Source organism: Sciurus vulgaris (genome assembly GCF_902686455.1).
Source record: "Sciurus vulgaris genome assembly, chromosome: 3".
Classification (NCBI taxonomy): Eukaryota; Metazoa; Chordata; class Mammalia; order Rodentia; family Sciuridae; genus Sciurus; species Sciurus vulgaris.
In genome coordinates, this window is record NC_136463.1 from 167170703 (window position 1) to 167192737 (window position 22035).

General features: G+C 36.9%; 1 protein-coding gene across 1 annotated transcript in view; it reads right to left on the bottom strand.

Annotated features, from left to right (window-relative positions):
- The window catches only part of ABCA12 (ATP binding cassette subfamily A member 12), a 170972-nt gene that overhangs the window by 102680 nt on the left and 46257 nt on the right, over positions 1–22035 (bottom strand). The window contains exons 3-6 of the mRNA XM_079132508.1: positions 18876–19029; positions 7956–8047; positions 6303–6400; positions 3536–3721 (exon numbers count right to left, since the gene is read on the bottom strand). Of these exons, the coding sequence (XP_078988634.1) occupies positions 3536–3721; positions 6303–6400; positions 7956–8047; positions 18876–19029 (530 nt within the window). The remainder of the gene's footprint in view (positions 1–3535; positions 3722–6302; positions 6401–7955; positions 8048–18875; positions 19030–22035) is intronic.

Below are 22035 nucleotides of genomic sequence, written 5' to 3' on the forward strand. Positions count from 1 at the left end.
ACACTAGGAAAGCAGTACTAAGAGGAAAATTCATTGCATGGAGCACATTCAAGAAAAGAATAAAAAGTCAACAACTAAATGACCTAATATTATAGCTCAAAACACTAGAAAAAGAAGAACAGAATGACATCAAAAGTAGTAGAAGATAGGAAATAATTAAAATCAGAACTGAAATCAATGAAAGTGAAACAGAAGAAACAATTCTAAAAATTGACAAAACAAAAAGTTGGTTCTTTGAAAAAGTAAACAAAATAGACAAACCCTTAGCACACTAACAAAGAGAAGGAGAGAGAATACTCAAATTACTAAAATTCGTGATGGAAAAGGAAATATTATGACAGACACCACTGAAATACATAACATAATGAGAAGCTACTTTGAAAATCTATATTCCAACAAAATAGAAAATACCAAAGACATCAACAAATTTCTAGAGACATATGATCCTCCCAAACTGAACCAGGATTTAAACACAATTTAAACAGATCAATATCAAGCAATGAAATAGAAGAAGCCACTAAAAACCTACCATCCAAGAAAAGCCCAGGACCAGACAAATTCTACAAGAACTCAGCCGAGTTCTACAAGACCTTCAAAGAAGAACTCATTCCAATACTTCTCAAAGTATTCCAGGAAATAGAAAAGGACGGTACCCTACCAAACTCATTCTATGAAGCTAATATTACCCTCATACCCAAACCAGGCAGACACATCACGGAAAGAAAATTTTAGATCAATATCCTTGATGAATATAGATGCAACGATCCTTAACAAAATACTGGCAAACCATATCCAAAAACATATTAAGAAGATAGTGCACCACGATCAAGTGGGGTTCATCCCAGGAATGCAAGCTTGGTTCAACATCTGTAAATCAATAAATGTAATCCATCATGTCAATAGACTTAAAGATAAGAATCATATGGTTATTTCAATTGATGCAGAAAAAGTGTTCGACAAAATACAACACCCCTTCATGCTCAAAACACTAGAAAAAATAGGGATAGTAGGAACATACCTGAACATTGTAAAGGCTATCTATGGTAAACCCACGGCCAACATCATTCTTAATGGAGGAAAGCTGAAAGAATTCCCTCTAAAAACTGGAACAAGACAGGGATGCCCTCTTTCACCACTTCTATTCAACATCATCCTGGAAATGCTAGCCAGAGCAATTAGACAGACTAAAGAAATTAAAGGGATATGAATAGGAAAAGAGGAACTCAAGCTGTCACTATTTGCTGATGACATGATTCTCTTTGGATCCTATTTAGAGGATCCAAGAAGCTCCTGCAGAAAACTTCTAGACCTCATCAATGAATTCAGCAAAATAGCAGGATATAAAATCAACACACGTAAATTTAAAGCATTTTTATACATAAGCGATGAAACATCTGAAAGGGAAATAAGGAAAACAACTCCATTCACACTAGCCTCAAAAAAATATAAAATACTCGGGAATCAATCTAACCAAAGAGGTGAAAGATCTCTACAATGAAAACTACAAAACATTGAAGAAAGAAATTGAGGAAGACCTTAGAAGATGGAAAGATCTCCTATGTTCTTGGCTAGGTAGAATTAATATTATCAAAATGGCCATACTTCCAATGGCACTATACAGATTTAACACAATTTCAATTAAAATCCCTATGACATATCTCATAGAAAAAGAAAAAGCAATCATGAATTTCATCTGGAAGAACAAAAGACCCAGAATATCCAAAGCAATCCTGGGCAGGAAGAGTGATGTAGGAGGTATCATAATACCAGACCTTAAACTCTACTATAGAGCAATAGTAACAAAAATGGCATGGTATTAGCACCAAAATAGACAGGTAGATCAATGGTACAGGACAGAAGACATGGAGATATACCCACATAAGTTCAGTAACCTCATAATAGACAAAGGTGCCAAAAACTTACAACGGAGAAAAGATAGCCTGTTCAACAAATGGTGCTGGCAAAACTGGAAATACATATGAAGTAAAATGAAATTAAACCTGTATCTCTCACCCTATACAAAACTCAACTCAAAATGGATCAAGGATCTAGGAGTTAGACCTGAGACCCTTCACCAAACAGAAGAAAAAGTAGGCCTAAATCTCCACCATGTTGGCCTAGGACCAGACTTCCTTAATAAGACCTCCATAGCACAAGAAATAAAAGCAAGAATCAATAAATGGGATAGATTCAAACTAAAAAGTTTTTTCCCAGCACAGGAAACAATCAATAATGTGAAAAGAGAGCCTGTAGAGTGGGAGAAAATCTTTTCCACACACACTTCAGACAGAGCACTCATCTCCAAAGTTTATAGTGAACTTTAAAAACTTTACGCCCAAAATACAAAGAACCCAATCAATAAATGGGCCAAGGAAATGGGCAGACACTTCACAGAAGAAGATATATAGGTGATCAACAAATATATGAAAAAGTGGTCATCATCCCTAGTAATTAGAGAAATGCAAATTAAAACCACTCTAAGATTTTATCTAACTCCAATTAGAATGGCTATTATCAATAACACAAGCAATAATAAGGGTTGGTGTGGATTTGGAGGAAAAGGCACATTCATACATTACTGGTGGAGTTACAAATGGGTACAGCCAGTCTGGAAAGCAGTATGGAGATTCCTCAGAAAGTTTGGAATGAATCCATTGCCCAGCTATCCCACTCCTCGGTTTACACCCAAATGACTTAAAATCAGCTTACTACAGTAAAGCAGTCACATCTCTGTTCATAGCTGCTCAATTCACAATAACTATATTGTGGAACCAACCTAACTGCCCTTCAATTGAGGAATGAATAAAGAAGCTATGGTATGTATACACAGTGGAATACTACTCAGTCATAGAGAATAAAATTATGGCATTTGCTGGTAAATGGATGAAGTTGGAAAATATCATGCTAAGTGAAATAAGCCAAACCCAAAAAACCAAAGGCCTAATGTTTTCTCTGATAAGTGCATGATAATATATAACAAGGCGGGGTGAAGGGGGGAAGAGAAGAACAAAGGAATTTTGGATGGTATAGAGGAAAAAGGGGTGGGAGGGGGTGGGGATGGAAAAACAGTAGAATAAAACAGACGTATTACCCTATATGTATGTATGATTGCATGAATGGTGTGAATCTACATTGTGTACAACCATAGAAATGAAGTTGTACCCCATTTGTGTACAATGAATCAAAATGCGTCTGTAAAAATAAAAAATATTTTAATTAAAAAAATAAAATAATAGAGTCTGAACCAAAAAATATCATAATGCAATATTTCTAATTTAATATTGAAATCTTATCAATGTTGCACATTTCAATGACAAGTGAACATTACCTAAAATTAAATGTTGTGTGAAAATGCCTATGTGAGGGTTATATGGCAACAGCGAGCAAACCTTCCCATCAATATTTTCCATTCCATGTGGGCTAGAGAATAGCTCTTTGATTGCTGTTGATTTACTGTGTGGATCCCAGAATGAAAACAGTATACCTCCTCCAATTACTTATGAGATCTTGAACAGATTAAAAGATCTGTACTCACCTGAGAGAACTGATTTTTCAGTTCCTCAAGAGAAGACTCTAAAAGGGTCATGTTGGAAAGGCAAAATTTATTAAAAACATTTTTTCCTAGAGTGCTCCAAGAGAAGGTGTATTGTGGACTGTATCCTGGATAGCTCTCACACACTTCTCTTCTTACTTCTTCTGATGTTGAGTTCTGCTTTAATAGCTAAAAACATGTTCAAGAAGAGCAAGAGAATGTTAGTTAGTGCAGATGTTAAAATATTCTACTATTCAAGGAAACTGACTTGTCTTTGCAATAGCCATTTTTAAGTCCTGCATTATTATGGCAATTATTAAAATAATAAAACATACCACGGTTACCTAAGGGAAGTTGTGGAGGGAGAGTATGGTGGTAAATTCTTGTCATTGTTATGATTTAAATGGCTTACATATGATTTGTTTTACTTATCTTATTCCTGTCTTTGAGCAGAAAACCTGAATGCAACAGGTGTTTTCTGACAGAATGCTTCATGCATAGAAATCTCAATTTATTAATACTGAACACCAAGCAGCAGAAACTCAGGTGTCTTAATGCTTCATGATGTTTCCTAGGATTATGACCTTTGGAAATCATGATCTTTCAAAGACTTCCAAAAGAAGGTACTTCAAGGTCTATTCTTAGGACCCCAATTGTTTGTTTTTAGAAGTGAACACATGGCTTATGTTTCATTTCAGTCTCATAGATGAGACAGAAAAAAGGTAAAAAAATACATATGAAAATATATAATCATAAGTATAATTACTAAAAGCAATAATTGTAAGTTCTTTTTATAATGGTATCAACATACTCCCCTATATTTTCCATATGCAGATCAGTAGCATATGCCGCACTATTTTCAGCTATAATAGTGATCACTTTCATCATTATTAACTTGTTTAGACATTTACAACCATACTGAATTGCAACACTGCAGGGGTTGCTTCTAGTGAGTTGAGGATCAACTTCATCCTCCCTTAAGTTCACATTACAAAGGACACACTCTGGTTTTCCAGCAACTGAACTTCTAAATATAATGGAGCAAGACAGGATCCACTTATCTAGGATGTACAATAAGTGCTAGGTCTTCCAGTCATCCATCCATATCTCTTTTCTAACATTACACATAAACTCACACCAAAATGATTTCTCTACTCATTCTTGCAAAAGTTGCAGAAAGTGGTAAAGAGAAAGAAGAATCAGAGAGATTGCTGACATAGGAATCAATATGTCATTCTAATTTTTACATCCCTTCTCTGCTCCAACTACTCTAAAAATATATATCTATACATATAAAATTCACTTTTGGCTTATCTTCCCTGGACATATGTCCCTGTGCTGCCTCACAAAATTCTAAAATTCCATCCCATTCGGAAAAGAGGACTTGGGAGTTTCAATAGAATAAAGTGGTATTTTTGAGAATAGCATTTCTTCTCTAGATGTCAATGAATGTATCTGAAGCAATGCAAGGCTGTTTTCTAGAAACCAATATGGAAGAAACAGAATATAATAGTGTTTCCTAGTTTACACATTGGCTCAATTGAAAGAGGTTTTAGAATGGACTTAATTGGGCATATCCAGCTTCCTGGGCAAGGCAGAAAATTTTAGAGAACTTATATATAAGTTATTATATATTATATAAACTAGACTTTCACTGTCTAGACTGTACTGAATGGAAAAGTATTCTATTTTGACCAGACTGGCAGAATTTCCTTGATGAGCATGGAAACATTTCCTGGTATCTGTTTTTGTGTCATTTTTTGGTTTATAGATATGACCCATCTTAAGGAGATGCCTCTCTGTCTCTCAGAATGTTAATTCAAGGGTCACTGACAGAGACATAATAAGCAATAATGGTCATGGTTAGTGGAATGTGAATAAAAGTAAGAGACATGTCTTGTGATTCAGATGGAAGAAATTACTACTACATAGATATTATTTAAAATGGTCATGTATGTGAGAGAGAAGAAAAGGGGAGATGGAGGAATAGCATTTCTAATGCAAAACCTTTAAAATTGTCTCCTCTTTATTATTGAAAAGCATGCAATGCAGGACTCAGATGTCTACCATAGAGGCCAGTCAAATAAGTCAAATGTACAAACCTGGATAGTTGAAAGACAACAAGGAGAAGGGGATTGTATTTAACAGAAGAATATCTGTTCTGCCTGAAGACACTCAAATTTAATTTCTTAAAATTCCCCCACATACACATATGTATTTCGCAGACCACAAGTTCACACCTCTTATAAAAATTATGTTTATTATCTTGCAATCTGGGAAAAGCAAAGTGGATGATCACTAGGAAACTGAGAAAAAAAAAATCCATAGGTAAGCTCTCTAAAATATGCTAAAGAAAAGGATTTGCCTGCTTAGGGGAGATGTTTTCCAAAACTCTGATTTTTCAAAAGACATTATTAGTATGGATGAGGTAACAAGTTCAAAGAGTATGATAGCTTCATTTTTTTCTTCCCTGCTTCAGAAAGTTAAAAGATCATATATCATGCCACCTTACTTATTACTAAATGAAAATCTTAACTTCAATTAAAGGACTTACCAGGGAAGTAAATAAATGCCTAGGAACTTAAGGAACCTCACAATGTCTTAAAATTAAGCTGTTATTGAGTACAATAATATAGAAAAGTGCCTGAGATGTTACTTAAATGGAAAAGACACTCCAAACTTCTTCCTATTGAGAGATTCCTCCAATAACCAAAACACCTTTGTTCGACCTCTTTATTATCCATCCATGAAAAAAACTAAATGAAATTACCTTTTCCAAACCAAGGATCCGTGCAAGCACTAGACTGCCATTGAAAGTTCCTGTTTCAGCATCTTCCAAATCAGAACTCAGACTAGGAAATACCGTAGCTGTAGTAGAAGAAGGTATTAGAATTCTAAACACACACACACACACACACACACAGGATTGCATAACAATTCACAATGAGCCTTTGTAACTTAATATATCTCACAACAAGAATGTGCTTAAATATGCCTGTCCCATGAAAGTTTCATATTGGCAAAATGGCAAATCCATGAGCTATTCTCTTCACATAAAATTATGATGGTTTTGGTCTGCTTCTGTTTTTTTCCCCAGTCATTCAGATGTCATTTGCTTTCATTCCAGTTTGTGTCATTAAACTTCATCATCAATATTATTGCCCAATAAACTGAATCATTTCTCTGCAGGCCTAGAGGATTTGAGGTGCCTCCACTAGCTCCATAGATCCATCATATCCAACATCTGTTCAAAGGATCTGCCAATGCACATCTGGTGATAATGGTCTTTCTTTTTAATTGTCCAATTGGGATGCTGAAATCTGCTTAGGATCATAAATTCTCTCCTCCCGAAAGTGGTTTCTGAATGATATTTCAGATCAAATAAATGCAATGAAGTAATTAGTCCAGACTACAGTATATTCTAATTAAGTAATTCCCAAAGGGTCCTCATCCCTTACTATTTATAATGTGGCAGAGTTTTCTGGGTGTAGAGAATTAGCGAGAAGTGTACATTCATTTATACCATGAATGTTCATAAGCCAATATGGTGACTTTTATGAATTTTGAACACAAGTACTTGTCATCCTTGTGACAATTTTAGTATTCAAAGGTACAAGTAACTCATCAGCAGAAGGGTAGAGGCTTTATTTTAATGCCCATGTGACTGAAGAATTGACTCTCTGATTCCTCCAGACCAAGAAAATAATGTTTGTGAGAAGACTAGCCAGGGGGAGAAACATCATCTGTGGCTACTGAGCAAAGCAAAGCTTATTGGACCATAAGAACATGACCTTATTTCTACTGTGATTTAACCTACTCAGCCAAACACCCACAGATCATTCATAACAGAACATTAACTACTCAAAAACCATTTACCACCATGTTCCTACTACATTAACCCAGGACTTCTTTCATTGACTTCATCAACTTGTATTGGAATGTTATTTAACATCATAGTCTAAAATATTTCATGACATTGTTAAAGATGCTCCTTTTTTCCCCTAGAGCACATATTCCAACATACAAAAATCTTTGTTCATTAATATCTCCCTAGTCCCTAGTATCTCTGAGATACTTTCCAATAATTTTTATTACCAGACTTTATGACGATCCCAGAGCCATCTAATAGCAGACAAGTAAAAGAGTTCAGATTCAATTCTGGGACTCAGTGCAATTCTCAACACCTAGGATTTTGTTCCTAAAGCGTATTTCAATAAGAACTTAGTTTCTTATTATTCTGGCAAACTTTATATAATTATACTACTGCACTCAGGCAACCATGAGGAACATTGTGATCTCTTAGGGATATTCTAAGCATTCCATCTTTGTTTTAAAAGTTTCAAGTATGCGCCTTTTAAAGATTAGACCTTTGCTGGCTGTTCCAAAAGGCCTATTCTACACTCCGCAAAAAAAGTTAGCTTACCCAATGATGCGTGCCTTCTCTCTGGAACGTGGGTGCTCTGGAGTGATAAATTACTGTCCTTCCCCAGCTTGGGTGACTTTTTCAGAATTTCACTAGAGAAGAAAAAGCAAGAACTCTATAACTTCACTCACATTAATTTCAGTTAGTTAAAGCAATGTATTATGTGGCAGATTTCAGAGCTCTCTCAGGACTCAAAATTTTCATCTACTTTCTAGGATATTAAGGGAAGAACTCATCTAACCATCCACCAATGAATATATAAGGTCTTCTACAAGGTAAATTTTGATTCAGAGAAAATGACCTAAAGGAAGTTTAAAAATAGTTATGTTCTTTTCATCCTATAGTAAGGATGTATAGTAAATTACTTGAAACGAAATTAAAAATTATTGAAAGCATTGATGATATGTTTTTCTTTTCAGAAGGTGATGGATCCCAAATAGATGCATCCAGGGGCTTTTTTGGAAACTGAAACAAAGGTCTACTTATTTGTCAACAATAAAAGATTGATTGGATTTTGAAGATTTTCTAAGTTTAATAGTACTTGTAAGACAGATTCAAGGAAGGAGGAAAATAAGCAGTATTTATTGAGTATCTAGCATGTGCCAGGAACTGTCACTGCTGTCATCACAGGGGCACTAGGTGTACAAGGAACATAACAGATGTTCAACTGTCCCCAATATGTCAATGCAATGGTAAGAACATGTGGTGTCAGCAATTCCCACACAACATCATCTCACTATATTTTGGAAGATAATATTATTAGACCTTCCTACAATTTAGTAACCCTCTTTAAAAAAAAAAATCCTGTTTAATTTTCTTGAAAACTTGGACAAACCTACAAGCAAGTCCTTAAAATAAATGTATATATCTCAAAAATAAAATCAGTACAAATATCTGGACATACATAATATCCAGAGTTCTGAAAAGTTTTGAATTTCATGTAGCTCTTTATTTAAAAAGCATATTAAAGATACATTAAGATGGCAAGCAGTTCTACTCACTACTATGGTTCAGTTTGACTTCTGTTTTAGAAACAAGATTATTGTTATTTATAATTGAAAAAATACAGTGTTTTTTTTTTTTTTTTTTTTTTTTTTTGGTGTGTTCTTCTTATAAAAATGATAAGAAGAGGTAATATTTGTTTCCATTCCCCAGTGTTTTTCCAATATTCTCCTTAAAATATACTGGTTGCTCCAAAAGTTCTGCATTCTAATGTACATTTGAATTATTCATGATCCTGTCTGTATTCCCCTAAATCTTCCTACATTCCTTATGCTATTTGGATAGGAAAACCATTCAGATAAAAATAACAACTGACCTGAACCTTTTCTCTTTTCTCAAAAAGAAGTTTCAAAAAGTTTGAGAAAGTTGGGTTTACTTTTTTCCTTGACTTTTTTTTTTTTTTTTTTCCAATTCAGCTTGTAACTCTCCAAGGAAGACTACTGAATAGCAACACATTTTGAAAACAAAGGGGGAAATGGCCTTCATAAAAATTTTAAGGATCAGGGACAGCTAGGAAAACCAAAAGAAGAATGACAAAGATCAAAATAGCAGTGAAGGAGCATGGGAAAATGGGCCAGATAATAAATATGAGTGAGGAAGAGAAAAAGTAAGAAAGAGTTGGAAGTTAAGAAAGTGTGTTCTTGGAGAAGCAAAGCTGCATCTGCTCCACAATGATCTACCCATCTTCTCAAGTTCAGATAAGAGCCCTAACACTACTCCTACCAATATTCTCTAAACATCAAAATGGGACAAACTCATTCTATTCCCAGTACATATCTGGCTCATCCAGACTGAGTTCACTCTGCAGTAAAGTGAATCCAGAAAAGGGACCACGGAGACCCCTTTTCAAGAGGACCTTTCCTGGACTGGGAAGTGCCATGGTTACATGGTTGCCCACATCCTTTTCTCTAGTATTTCTATGGAAGTGAGAACTTGGAATGCCATGTGCTTTGCAATCCCTCTTCCTGAAAAATTTCTCCAGCTTCATTTTGCATTTACAAAGTATGGTGTAATGGCATGTGTCCTCTCCCAGTGTACATTAAAACTGTTGTTTTCTTTTAAATGAAGTGAAAACAAAACAGACAAAAGAGAGTATGTGAGCAAGAAGGTAAATTTAGTCTATAAGTTGAAATACAACTTATTTTCCTCAAACAAAGATAAATACTTCTATTAACTTTTTTTTTTTTTAAGTTCCTGGGTGAAACTCAGGGATGCCCTACCACTGAGTTACATCCTCAGTCCTTTTTATTTTTAATTTTGAGACAGGATCTCTCTAAGTTGCAAAGGCTGGCCTCAAGCTTGCAATCCTCCTGCCAGCCTCCCAAATCACTGGGATTATAGGTATGTGCCACCAGACCTCAAGACTAACTCCTTCTTAAATTAGTAAAGGAGGGAAAGAAGGAAACCAGTCTAATTGAGTTAATGGCATTTTCTGAATTTTCTAATGCACATAATCATGCTTACAGACAAAACTTCTTACAGTGATTAAATCATACCCTCTCCTTTGTTTCACACACTTTTTACATACTTACCTGTATCCAAATGTAATTATTCCCATCACTTTTTCATTCTAGACTGTGACACCTTTGGAAGCAGGTATCATGTCCCATTCATCTTTAAGTTCCCATATAACGCATATAACGTCGTAGTACTGGACTACAAGATCTGATCGCCCATTAAATAAAAAGAATATTGCTGGGGTGCGGCAGAAAGAACTTTAGAGTTAACAGACACCTTTGGAATTTTAGATCTATCTCTTCCTTTAGGATCTGAGCCATCCTCTCCCTCATCTGTACATTAGGAATGTGAATACCTATTGTTACGGGTTGGATCTGAGGTGTCCCCCAAAAGCTCCTGTTAAGTCAGAAATATTCAAAGGTAAAATGATCTGATGATGAGAGCTGTCACCTAACAGATCCATCCCAATTTGAATGGGCTGACTGGGTGTTAACTGTAGTGAGGGAGGGCATAGATGGAGGAGGTGGTCACTGGAGATGTATCCTAGAAGGGTTATTCTTCCTACAGCCTCTGCCCCTTCTCCATCCCCTTTGTTTCCTTGCTACCATGAGGGGGCTGCTTCCCTCCACCACACACCTCCCCTATGATGTACTGCCTCACCTTGGGCCCAGAACAGTGGAGTATGCCATCTATAACTAAAACTTATGAAACCATGAGACCCCAAGAAACTTTCCCTCCTTTAAGTTGTTCTTGTTGGACTTTTTGATGACAAAACAAAAAGTTAGCTTTTGACAGAAAAAAAAAAAAAAAAGCTAACTAAGACACCTGTCTTGCAAAGTGGCTGTGTGTATAATGTGAAATATGCATTCTGAGAATCTGGGTGGCCCCTGTGGTCACAGGTACTCAACTGTCATCAGCTTTTCGTCGAAGTACTCATAAAAGAAGATGGTGCAAAGATATACCTTTACCATCAGTATGGAGCTGAAGTCCCATACTTATGTATACATGCTCTCAGTGCAGTGCCCTCAGAATACTAGAATCTTCAAGAAGTAGGATACCAAGTAGATATAAGCCATTATTCTGTAGATCTGCAAGCCATGGCTGGTCAAGTGGATGAGGCATAGACCCTTATCCAGGGTTTTGTAATCCCTGCTTCATTTTATCGGTGTATTTAATTTCATTATTTATGAAAGGGTTTTTTTCCAGTTGCAGTAATAATCAAGAAGAAGAAGAGAAGAAGAGAAGATTCTTGAGAAAAGTCTAGAAGGCACTGTGTTGGTTGATAGTATGATTGTTTAGCACATGGAAAGCACTGGGTAATAAAGAAGATCTCTTGAGATACCTTATTGCCAAGGAAGCATCATTTTAAAATGACTTTGACCTGCTATCCTCATTGCATACTTGATTCTGCAAACATTCTTGGAAGAGGAAACACCCAGGGATGGCACCCAGACACAAACATATAATCTTGGACTGTATCTGACATATGAATTAATTAACTCATCAACATTTGTTAAATTCCTACTATATGTATTATAATGGGCAAATCAAGTAAGAAAACCAAGCAGTGCAACATATTAATGGCTAACGACTCAGTAAAGACATGCATAAGGGATGATGGGAATACATGATGAGGATCCCTGAATCAGATATCACTGATAATTTTGGTAGAACAAGATCCTTAGAATCACAATCCTGAGTCAAGCCTCTTACTACCTTAACATAGTCCCTTCAAGCTTTCACTAAAACAGCAGTTCTCATCCAGGGGCAATTTGCCTGCCTCCCTCAGGGAATATTTAGCAATATCTAGAGATATATTTGGTTGTCACAACTGTGTGTGTGGGTGCTACTGACACCTAGGAGGTAGAAGGTAGGGGTGCTATTAAACACCCTACAACACACAGCACAACAAAGAATTATTTGTCCCAAGTATTAATAAAAAATCAAGACTGAGAAACCCTGCACTAGACTATGACACGTAAGTAGAACTATTCAATGACAACTCTTCCCCATTCCTGTTCCCCAGGAACAACCCAGGAGACTTAATAGCTCTGAGAAAGTCACATAGAATCTATCTCACACTGGATATCTCTGGGAAATATATAAAAGCATTATGCAAAACTTAGATGTCCCCTCAATTTGGCATGTAGGTTCATCTGATTCCAGAAAATTCAACCCTGGGGTGAGCCAAGAAAGCCTGACTCAAATCATCAAGCTGTCTGTAGTGTTAACTAATTTTAGTGGACTGAGCTACATGTTTAGTACCACAGACTTGACTGAGGAACTTGCCTTTGAGATGTCAGAGTTGTGGGCCCTGCTGAGTGATATTTATCAGACTTTGTTTTGAATGGAACCCAATAAGGGAAACATCTTGTATTCAAGATTTCCATTATGTTCGGAGGAAAACTAAACCCAGAATAGATTTGACTTCTCAGTCATGTCTACCAACAGTTACATTTGGGAAATGTCACATTTATATATATCATCATAATGGTAGATGTTATGCCTCATACTGAGTCTTAATTTCCTGTGAAAGGGAAAGACTACCTGTATGGGTGGTATGCGTGCACCATGGTAAATTCTGTCTATAAAAGGAATTCCTACTGGGTAAGAGGCATATGGCAAATCCTGGAAAGAAAATTTTGACATTCTTTTTTGTCTCTAAGGGTTAGTTAAATTTTCATATGTATTTTTTCTCTTTTCCCCAGAATTATACTTATCTATCAGTGACATCTGGAAGGAAGGTGTGAAATATGATGCCCTGAGCCTACTTCTAATCCCAGTTCCAGATGACATTCATCATTGCTTCTTAACTGCTCACAGTAACTAAGGGCACTGTCATGGTCACGGGGCCCTCTCCGTGGTTCCAGGCAGCCATCCTCCCTGGCTATCTCTACCCAGTCATTCAGATGGAAATTTCAATTGATTTAATCATCTCCTTGCACTTCATCCTGACCTTAATTCCTGAAGGGTCACCCATGCTTCAAATATAATCCCTGCTTGTCCACATTCAAAACATCTCTCTTCTCAGTGACCCGGTTGTAATCAAGATTAAGAGATATCTTAATGCATTATCCTGTCCTAGGATTTTTTAATATTCTTAGGAAGGGCTTAGGAGTTATATTATGTAACCCAAACAAGTACACTTCTAAAAGTTTTTAAAGGCACAAAGTTGGGCAGATGAGAAGGCATGTGTGTGTTAGGACCCTGTGGAATGGGAAGGGGATGACATCATGGTATCTTTCCAATGACAGTGGGCAGATTACGCTCAGCTAGTCAAGAAACAGGCGGATTCATTGGGCAATGCTTTAAGGAAATAAGCAATTTCTCCATTACATTCAGAAGCAAAGCTATCTGCCTATTCTTCTTTGACTACTATACAGGCGCTTCCATCTGTTCTTCTCTTTCACTAAATTCTGGGATTCTTTCTCCATCAACTTTCTTAAACATACCTTATTCTCTACTGGTAGCCACACCCAATCTGTCCTTAATGACCTCACCCCTACGGCTCTGGGAAAACTCTCCGGACTTCTCCTCACCCACACCTACTTCCACTCCAATAATACAAACAACAAAAAGACTCAAACTCCTCAGACATGAACAATGCCTTTAGGAACTTATGTACCTATTCACCATTTGTGTTAATGTTCTGGGCACAGTGAGAGCTAAACAAATATTCATCACATTTGCCATGTTATGTAATAATTTATCTGCCATCTTTTCTCTCTGTCTCTCTGCCCCACTAGGTTATAAATTCTTGCAGGGCATATCCATTTCTGAATCTTCAGCAACTTGCATAGTCTCCAGCATATTGTATATATTTAATACATCCTAACTAAATGAATGAAGAGTTTGGTCTGGGTGGCAGTCAATGCATCTCTCCAGGTTGTTCTTAGATAAATGAAGTTTAATCTTTCCTTTTGTACTAATTCTACCTAAAATGGTTAACAAATGGCTATACCTCAGAATTAAAACTGTAAGATACCTATAAATCCTATGTCATCTTTATAGTCAAATGAGGGCAAATACATGTTCTCTCTGTACTTGCCTCACATTACCAATACTATCTTTAGGTTAATTTCTAAACTCATTTATATTTTTCAATTTTAAACAAAACCCTAAGTCACTTTAAAATTATCCCTAAGTAAAACTGGATTAGCTGTTCTTCAAATTCTGTAGGAGTCATACAGTAGGAGCAGAGGTATGAATTGAGAAAACACAGGTCACAGATAAGTGTCAATGGGAATAGGGAGCAAGCCCATGGAGGCAATTTCTCCCCAGGATCTACAGGAATGCTGAATCACTTCTCCAAATAATGACCTGTGGACTCCGGGGGATGATCTCTGCCATTCGCCAACTGTGTGAGCAATGGCATGGCCAGTCCTACTGTTTGCTGCATTCTTACAGTAGTGTAGGGAGGAAGGACAAGGGTTTGATCTGTGATGTCAGATCATGCATTGTGCAAAAAAAAACAAGAAAACCATAATGTAATTTTTCCTTTTCTCAGACAGCTAGCGAGAGTGGACATTGAGTACAGTGCTGGAGTTTTTTAAAACATCTCATCCTGAAGCTAATGCCTAGAGAAGTATGAATTTAATAACAGAAGGCTAGTGCCAAAAGCAAAATCACATCAAAACACTGGCGACTGGCCAGCAAGTAGTGACTGCAGTGTGATCGTGTCTTTCAGAAGAGCATGCTATTAAAAGAAACATGGCAGGCATCTTTTGATGAGACCAAAGGTGCCATTTCTTTCCTCACTTACAGAAGAGAAAAGGAAGACTGCTTTGTTTCTTAATGAGGCTATGCTGTTGAATCTTCCTTCACCAAAGGAAGCAATTTAGTGAAATGGTTTACCCAGTAACCACACGCCAGTTTCATTGCACAGCTATATAAAACATAAAAGTTAATAGCATGGTGGGAAATATCATTAATACAATTTTATTATTGTACATAATTTTCTAAATTAAGCTTCAATTACTTGTAGTTCAGAAAAAATACAGAATATACAGCAACATATAACTTAAGCTAGACAAACTACCTGGAGGTTAGAATAAAACAGAAAAACAGATATGACTAGAGAATAATCACTAGATGATCAAATAAACCTGGACTTTAATCCTACTTCCAAAACCAACATAAAGTCTCATCTCACACAACCCCTTGAGTTTGATTCTCTATACTAACAGCTTTGAAAAATACTCCTTTTGGGGAAAGTATATCTACATGATTCTTAGAAATGTTAACTATTTCCTTCTTAATTAGTTCTTGTATCATCCTTAGAGAAAAGGAATGCAGTAGGATACCACAATCCTGGAATGCCCTTTTAGTCTTCCCAGGAACCTGGCCAAGTCAAGGAAACAAAGAGAACAGGCCCAGGTCAGTAATTCTTTAAGAAAGTAGATGGACACCAACTTTCTCTCATGTATACTATGACCTAGGGTGAGTTTAGTGACATCTGTAGAAAGCTACTTTCTGGCATGTATACCAGGACACTAGATCCTTGATGCTGGTCATCCAAGCAAGTTAATGCTAATGGTGTCTCTGCTTCTGCAGTATAAACCCCTCTCTCAGTGGTGACTGGTGCAAACCAAGAGCACTGTGGAGAGGATACATGTCACTCATCCAGCTAGCCACCACAGACAAAATACTGCATGGGACGGAGGTGCTATTTGGTCAGCTTATTGCCAGGGGACCTTCCCCGTAAGTATTTCTCCACAAAGCCTATGACTAGTATGCAGTCTCTAGGTATTTTCTTTCATCTCCTGGCAACCTATCACACTGCCCTGGCACAACTAGGTGGGGGCCTGACAGTTCTTCATGGGGAAAAAAATGTATAAAGAGAAAGCCCCAGGTGGGGCTGTAATGTCCAATTATAAATGATGGACATGAATGTTGCCCATATTTCCTCTAATACTTGCTTCACAAAATGTTTATCTCCAGTAGACCTTATGAATGTCTCCTGGTTCCCCAGCTAAAACTCTCTTTTTACTCTAAATATAGTGTGCTGTTCAAGCATGCTGGTTGCAATCTCTCCTGTTATTGTTATTGATTTAATATTCTTCCCATTAAAACACTGGCGCAAATCACATCTAATTCATCATTTGCATAGGGACTCATGAACCATCAACTCTAGGTCAATAGGGAATACCACTCTTCCTTCCATCTCACTTTTATGCTGATTGCACAAGAGGGCATAGGCTCTAGCTGGCTTTGGTTTCCTTACAGAAACTTATACTGGTGCCCATTGAGGCAATATTTGTGTACGCCAAGAACATGCTATTCTCAAAACCATGGGTTGTATCACTCCTGTGCTTAAAACTTCCCAATGGCTTCTCACTATGCTTAAATTACTAAGCTGCCCCTTGTCAGGAGTGGCAACTGAATTATGGGATTTGAAACTGTACCATGACAGAGGTGATATCCCTCTAGGAAAACTCTGCGTGAAGGTACCCATAGAGAGAACCCAGTTGCTATGTTGATGCCCTGTTCAATAGGGGATTCTGTGCTAGCCAAAGAGTCATTCAGTTCTTAACCGCTAGTCTCAGATACCAGCTCCCAGGAATAGAAGATTCTGAGCATAAAAAGGAACTGTAATGTTTCACCAGGGCTGTAACCTTCAAGCTGCCTGCTTAATAGAAACTTTGGTCAATGGGCTTCCTGGGTGTCACAGGAAGCTCCTAGCATTGCAACAGTGAAATAGCTACAAGACTGTTTCTAGCACTGTAATTTCCTAGTGCACAATGAACAATGCCTCCATAGTCTTTAACTGCCTGATTATGAGACCCTATATAATAGACTTGCTGGGCCAGATCTGTGTCACAGCTTCTCCACCTGAGGTCAGTGTCCCACCTGATCCTGCTTTTCTCTCTAAACATTTGCATATCTTTTTAATCCCCCATTGCCCCTCACCAGTTTTCTAAATTAAGGGCTGTGCAGTTCATGGCAGTGCCTTACCTTTAAGTCCATGTGCTCTGTCTCCTGTGTTCCCCATCAGCACATCCCTGCCCCTTCATCATCCCTCCCCATGCTCTCGCCCCATGAGCTGACAACACGCTCCTCTAAATGGTCAGGTTGTCACCACCTCAGGGTCTCAGTTTCTCTGTGACACTCTCTTCCAGAAGTTTACATGTTGCTGGGATTTCTCCTTGTCCCTGTTGGTCTCTACCCGAATGTCACCTTCTGAAAGAAGGCTTCTCTTGCCATTCCATTAAGTCCCCACCTTTCAACTTCTACTTCTTGACCTATTTTATTTTCTTGCTGACACCCTCATTATTATGCCATTTATTTTTGCTTTCCCTTCCATGAGAATGCAGTGACAAAAGGGTAAAAAAAAATCTGTTTCATTCACCTCTGTATCAGGGTGCTTAGAATGGTGCTTGTGACGCAGAAGTATCTCTGTTACTGTCTCTTGAACAAGTTAATAATGAATGAATGAACATCAGAATTATCCTAAGTACCAGGACTAATTAACTCACTAAAAAATCAAAACTTGTGCAAATTAGTAATGCAAAAATTATGTGTCCCAAGTTGTTTCCCCTGACAATTCTTGACATGTTTATATTTTATGTTAAAGAGTTTATAGTTGCTTTCTCATAAAACATCACTCATATTATTTAATGACCAAAATCACAGTGATGACAGCAAAGGACAAATTGTGGTATACTTAATATTGCAGTACATAAATATTCACATTTAATATGAATTTAGTATTCATGTTTGGGAACCAAATATTTCTGATTATACAAAAATGTGATCTTTTCTCAAGAGACAATTTTAAAAATCTCTAACAGAATTATCTCATGGTTGACTCAAAATTATAATATTGTTTTCAGTTCTGCAGCTAGCTAGGCCCCTGGGAGTCTCTTTGGGTTTAGAATCCTAGGAAGGAAAATTGAGATTGTGAATGGTCCAGATTCCCTATCTTCATTCTTCAGCTGCTTCTCACAACATAAAATAGAGCACACATTAACCTCATGCAAAGGTTGTTGCTTAATTATATATACCTTCAACTTTATTACTTTGAGTTTTGAGGCCCTTAATTTTCTTATTTACACTTTCTGGTTTTTATTTCATCTGGAAGTGCCACATAGAGTCATATACATATGTCATTCTTCCTGGAGATGAGGCCCTTGACACTTTTCTGGTACTTGTGATGAAGTCTTAGGCCCATGTGTCACTGACAGAGGATCTTTGAGGGAAGTAAGGTAGAACTGCCTTGACTACTCACCTTAAAAAAAAGCAAAATCTGAATAATTCACTCAAAAGAGATTATGCTCAATCTCACATAATCAAAGTGATTTTAAAGTGGACTTACCTTGTCTTTTTCATAGTTACATCATCACATTTGTGGACACAGAAATAAGGTTGTATAGAGTTATAGGAAGACGACACTGGTTATCTCATAAGGAAAAATGACTTTATCTCTCAGAAAAACTCAACGCACTTGGGAAGTGCCCCCACCTGTCTTTAAACATGGCGTCGTTGATCCCTTTCCTTCGGAGCAGATCTAGAGGCCCATAGGGTGTGTCTTTGCATTTAGAGTCTGTGTCACAGAGTAGGGTTTGTAGGAATGGGAAGAATCCAGTACTAGGAAGGTTTCGAGGTGCCAGGTAACCTGAAATTAATAAATAATAGTTATATTACTATGACATATTTTCCTAGACAGAGAAAGAAGCATAGTAATAACACCATTTTGTGGAATTTCCTTTGGGATACTACTATTTGGGTCCTCCAAACTAGCCCATCTCGACTATTAACATTAGACATGGAGGGTGTTTGTTCAACATGATTTTCCTAAATTGACTAATATGAACTCAAGGCTTAAGTATGCCTGCTGTTCCAGGGAGTCTTCCTTCTGGGGTTTATTCTAAGAAAATGATTAAAGGTGTTTCAGAACATTTGCTGGAGTGTTTTTTAAAAAAATCGCAGTTTATCCATATAATAAAACACAAGGCATCCAATAAAGTGTCAATTCATATGGGAAAAGTTTATAAAATATCATTAAAAGAATAGATCAGAAAACAAAACATTTTAAAACAGTATGAACAGAATAATCTTAATCTTTTAAAATATACTTAAACATATATATACTAAAACACCTGAAAGATTAGATAAGATTTTGATGGCTTTTTTTACCTGAGTAATGCATTTCATGGTTTTTTTACTTACTTTCTTTTGACCATATATTAACTTTTTATTCCCATAGTGTACATGTCTACTTTTATAATCAAAGTGGGTATAAGTGCAGTCAAGTTTTCAGATACTAGGAAATATTTTTGGTCTCTTCAAAATGTAACATTTTAATTATCCTTTATACAATTCTTTTTTCCCCGGTTTAAAAAACAATATCAAGCGATGTGAATGAATATGCAGATTTCCCTGAAAATTAATCATAGGAAACAAGAATAGTAAGAGTAAAGGGTTTTGTAACCTTTACTTTAACATTTGCTTCATAAAATGTGATGATGAAAGACAGTTGGCAAGCTGTGAAGTACAAATCTTTTCACAATTAGATTTGATATTAAAACACTAAATTCTTCCCTCTGGGAAAATATGGAGACAATGAACTTTCAAAAGAGAAAGATTTCAAAACTACAAGGGAAATTCCAGACTGAAAGTTAATAAGCAAAACCTTAATTCCCTCATAAATCCATAAAAAAAAAAGAGTGTCAGTACAGGTCTATTTTCATTTTAAGAAGAAAAGTTTTGTTGGTTTTTTTTTTAATGGTAGGAGTAATATGGCTATGTGTTAATAAACTAGCAAGAGAATAATGAATACAAATCTGATCCAAGTAACTTAAATACAGATCTGCATAAGGAGAGATAACTGGAAGTAAAAGGGAAGGGGCCATAGGAAAGTTGGCCAGAAAAAAAGACAAGAGAGAGAGAGAGAGAGAGAGAGAGAGAGAGAGAGAGAGAGAGATTGATTCTGGAAAATGCTATACTGTTGACCTTAAAGATGGAAGAAGGCACCCAGAGTGTCCAGGAATGAAGGCAGCCTGTAGAAAACAGTAATGGCAAGGAAACAGATTCTACCTGGCCAGTCCAAAGGGCATGCTGCCCTTCAGGCACCTTGATGTTTAGTTAAGATCAAATTCTGGACTTCTGATCTCCAGAAATGTAAACTAATGTGTCTGTTGTTTTTAAGCCACTAGTTTATGGAAATTTATCACAACAGCCACAGGAAAATCATACAGCAATTAATACTAGTATGAATGAAAGATCTGAAACCTCAGAAGAGATTGGAGAGAACTTTGCCCTCCAGACTATTCACTAGTACTTTCTAAGCAGCTTATTTCTGACATCAGAAAGAAAGGTGCCTCTCTTGGAATTAGACTGGAGCAAAAATTGCGTGGAACCAACATTAATTCCCACCAGTCTTCCTTATGGTACAATGCCCTGAACAAGCCTGAGAGCAGTCAAATGGCTTGTTAGCTCTTCACATATCCCTCTATGGCAAACTTCTGCCACAGTGAACTGCATACAAGAACTCTAGACGTCTGTAATAGAAGTTCACCATCAATGGCAATCCACCCTGTTACACAGATTCCAGCTGCAGCTGCTCACTTGGGGTCTGGGTTTTCACATGAGCTCATTCCTTTTCTACCTCAAACACACAATGGCTCCTTTGAATGGGAGGTAGACAGAAGGGACCAGATGACCCTTTGCTCTACAGCACTTATGAGCATGATGGTATGGTTGAGTGAGGCACTGCTAAAAATAATGGAAGCTCAAGAAAAACTCTGTGGCAACATGAAGAAAGGGAAAGGAGGGAAAAGATGTAATGGCAAGAAGAGTGAGCTTAGAAGAGGTGACACTTTCCATCCAACTTTACCTTTCTTGGCATTGATTATAAGTTGCAAATTTTTTGAGAGAAATTTGAAGGAATTTAAATACTTGTGTGATTATCTATAGAGGATAAGCCTACTTTATAGAAAAATTCATCACAGTATATCTTTAAAAATAAGCCCCCAGGGTGTTGAAAGTAAGACAGTCAGTGCTTTGCAAATTCTTGATGACTGATATTTAATGGGCTCTACTGGGATCCTGCAAACAAGGTACACACACATTGCGGTTCATGCAGAGTGTGCACTGCTCACATTATTTACTTTACCATCATATTTTAACCAAGGACTGTGCCCTCATCAAGTGAGGGAACCCACTGCAACACGGTAACACTGATTTATTAAGTATCTGCTGTATCCCACTTATGGTGCTAGGCATGCAATATGTATTTACATTGTTCCTCCTTCCTTGACATACAGTTTACTTTCTGAAGTACATCAACTTTTCAGAAAATTTGGATATCCTCTAGGACTAACAAATCAGACTTACATAGAATCAAATGTCACTGCTGTTTTCTTGTGAAAAGAAAACGGATATTTCAATCTTCCACCCAACTTGGTTATACGTGCAAGGAAGTAAGCACTCTGAGCAATGGCGAAATAAACCATCACAGGTTTTAAAGAGTTACTAATTTTGACTTGAACTTGTTCTGTTCTGAAGGTATCTCTGGCACTTTCTGATTCTAAAATAATGTTTCTCTTTATATTCCCAAGTGCTAGGATAAAGAAAAAAGAAACATTCATCTATGTTTCACAAAACTTCCATAGAGAATGCA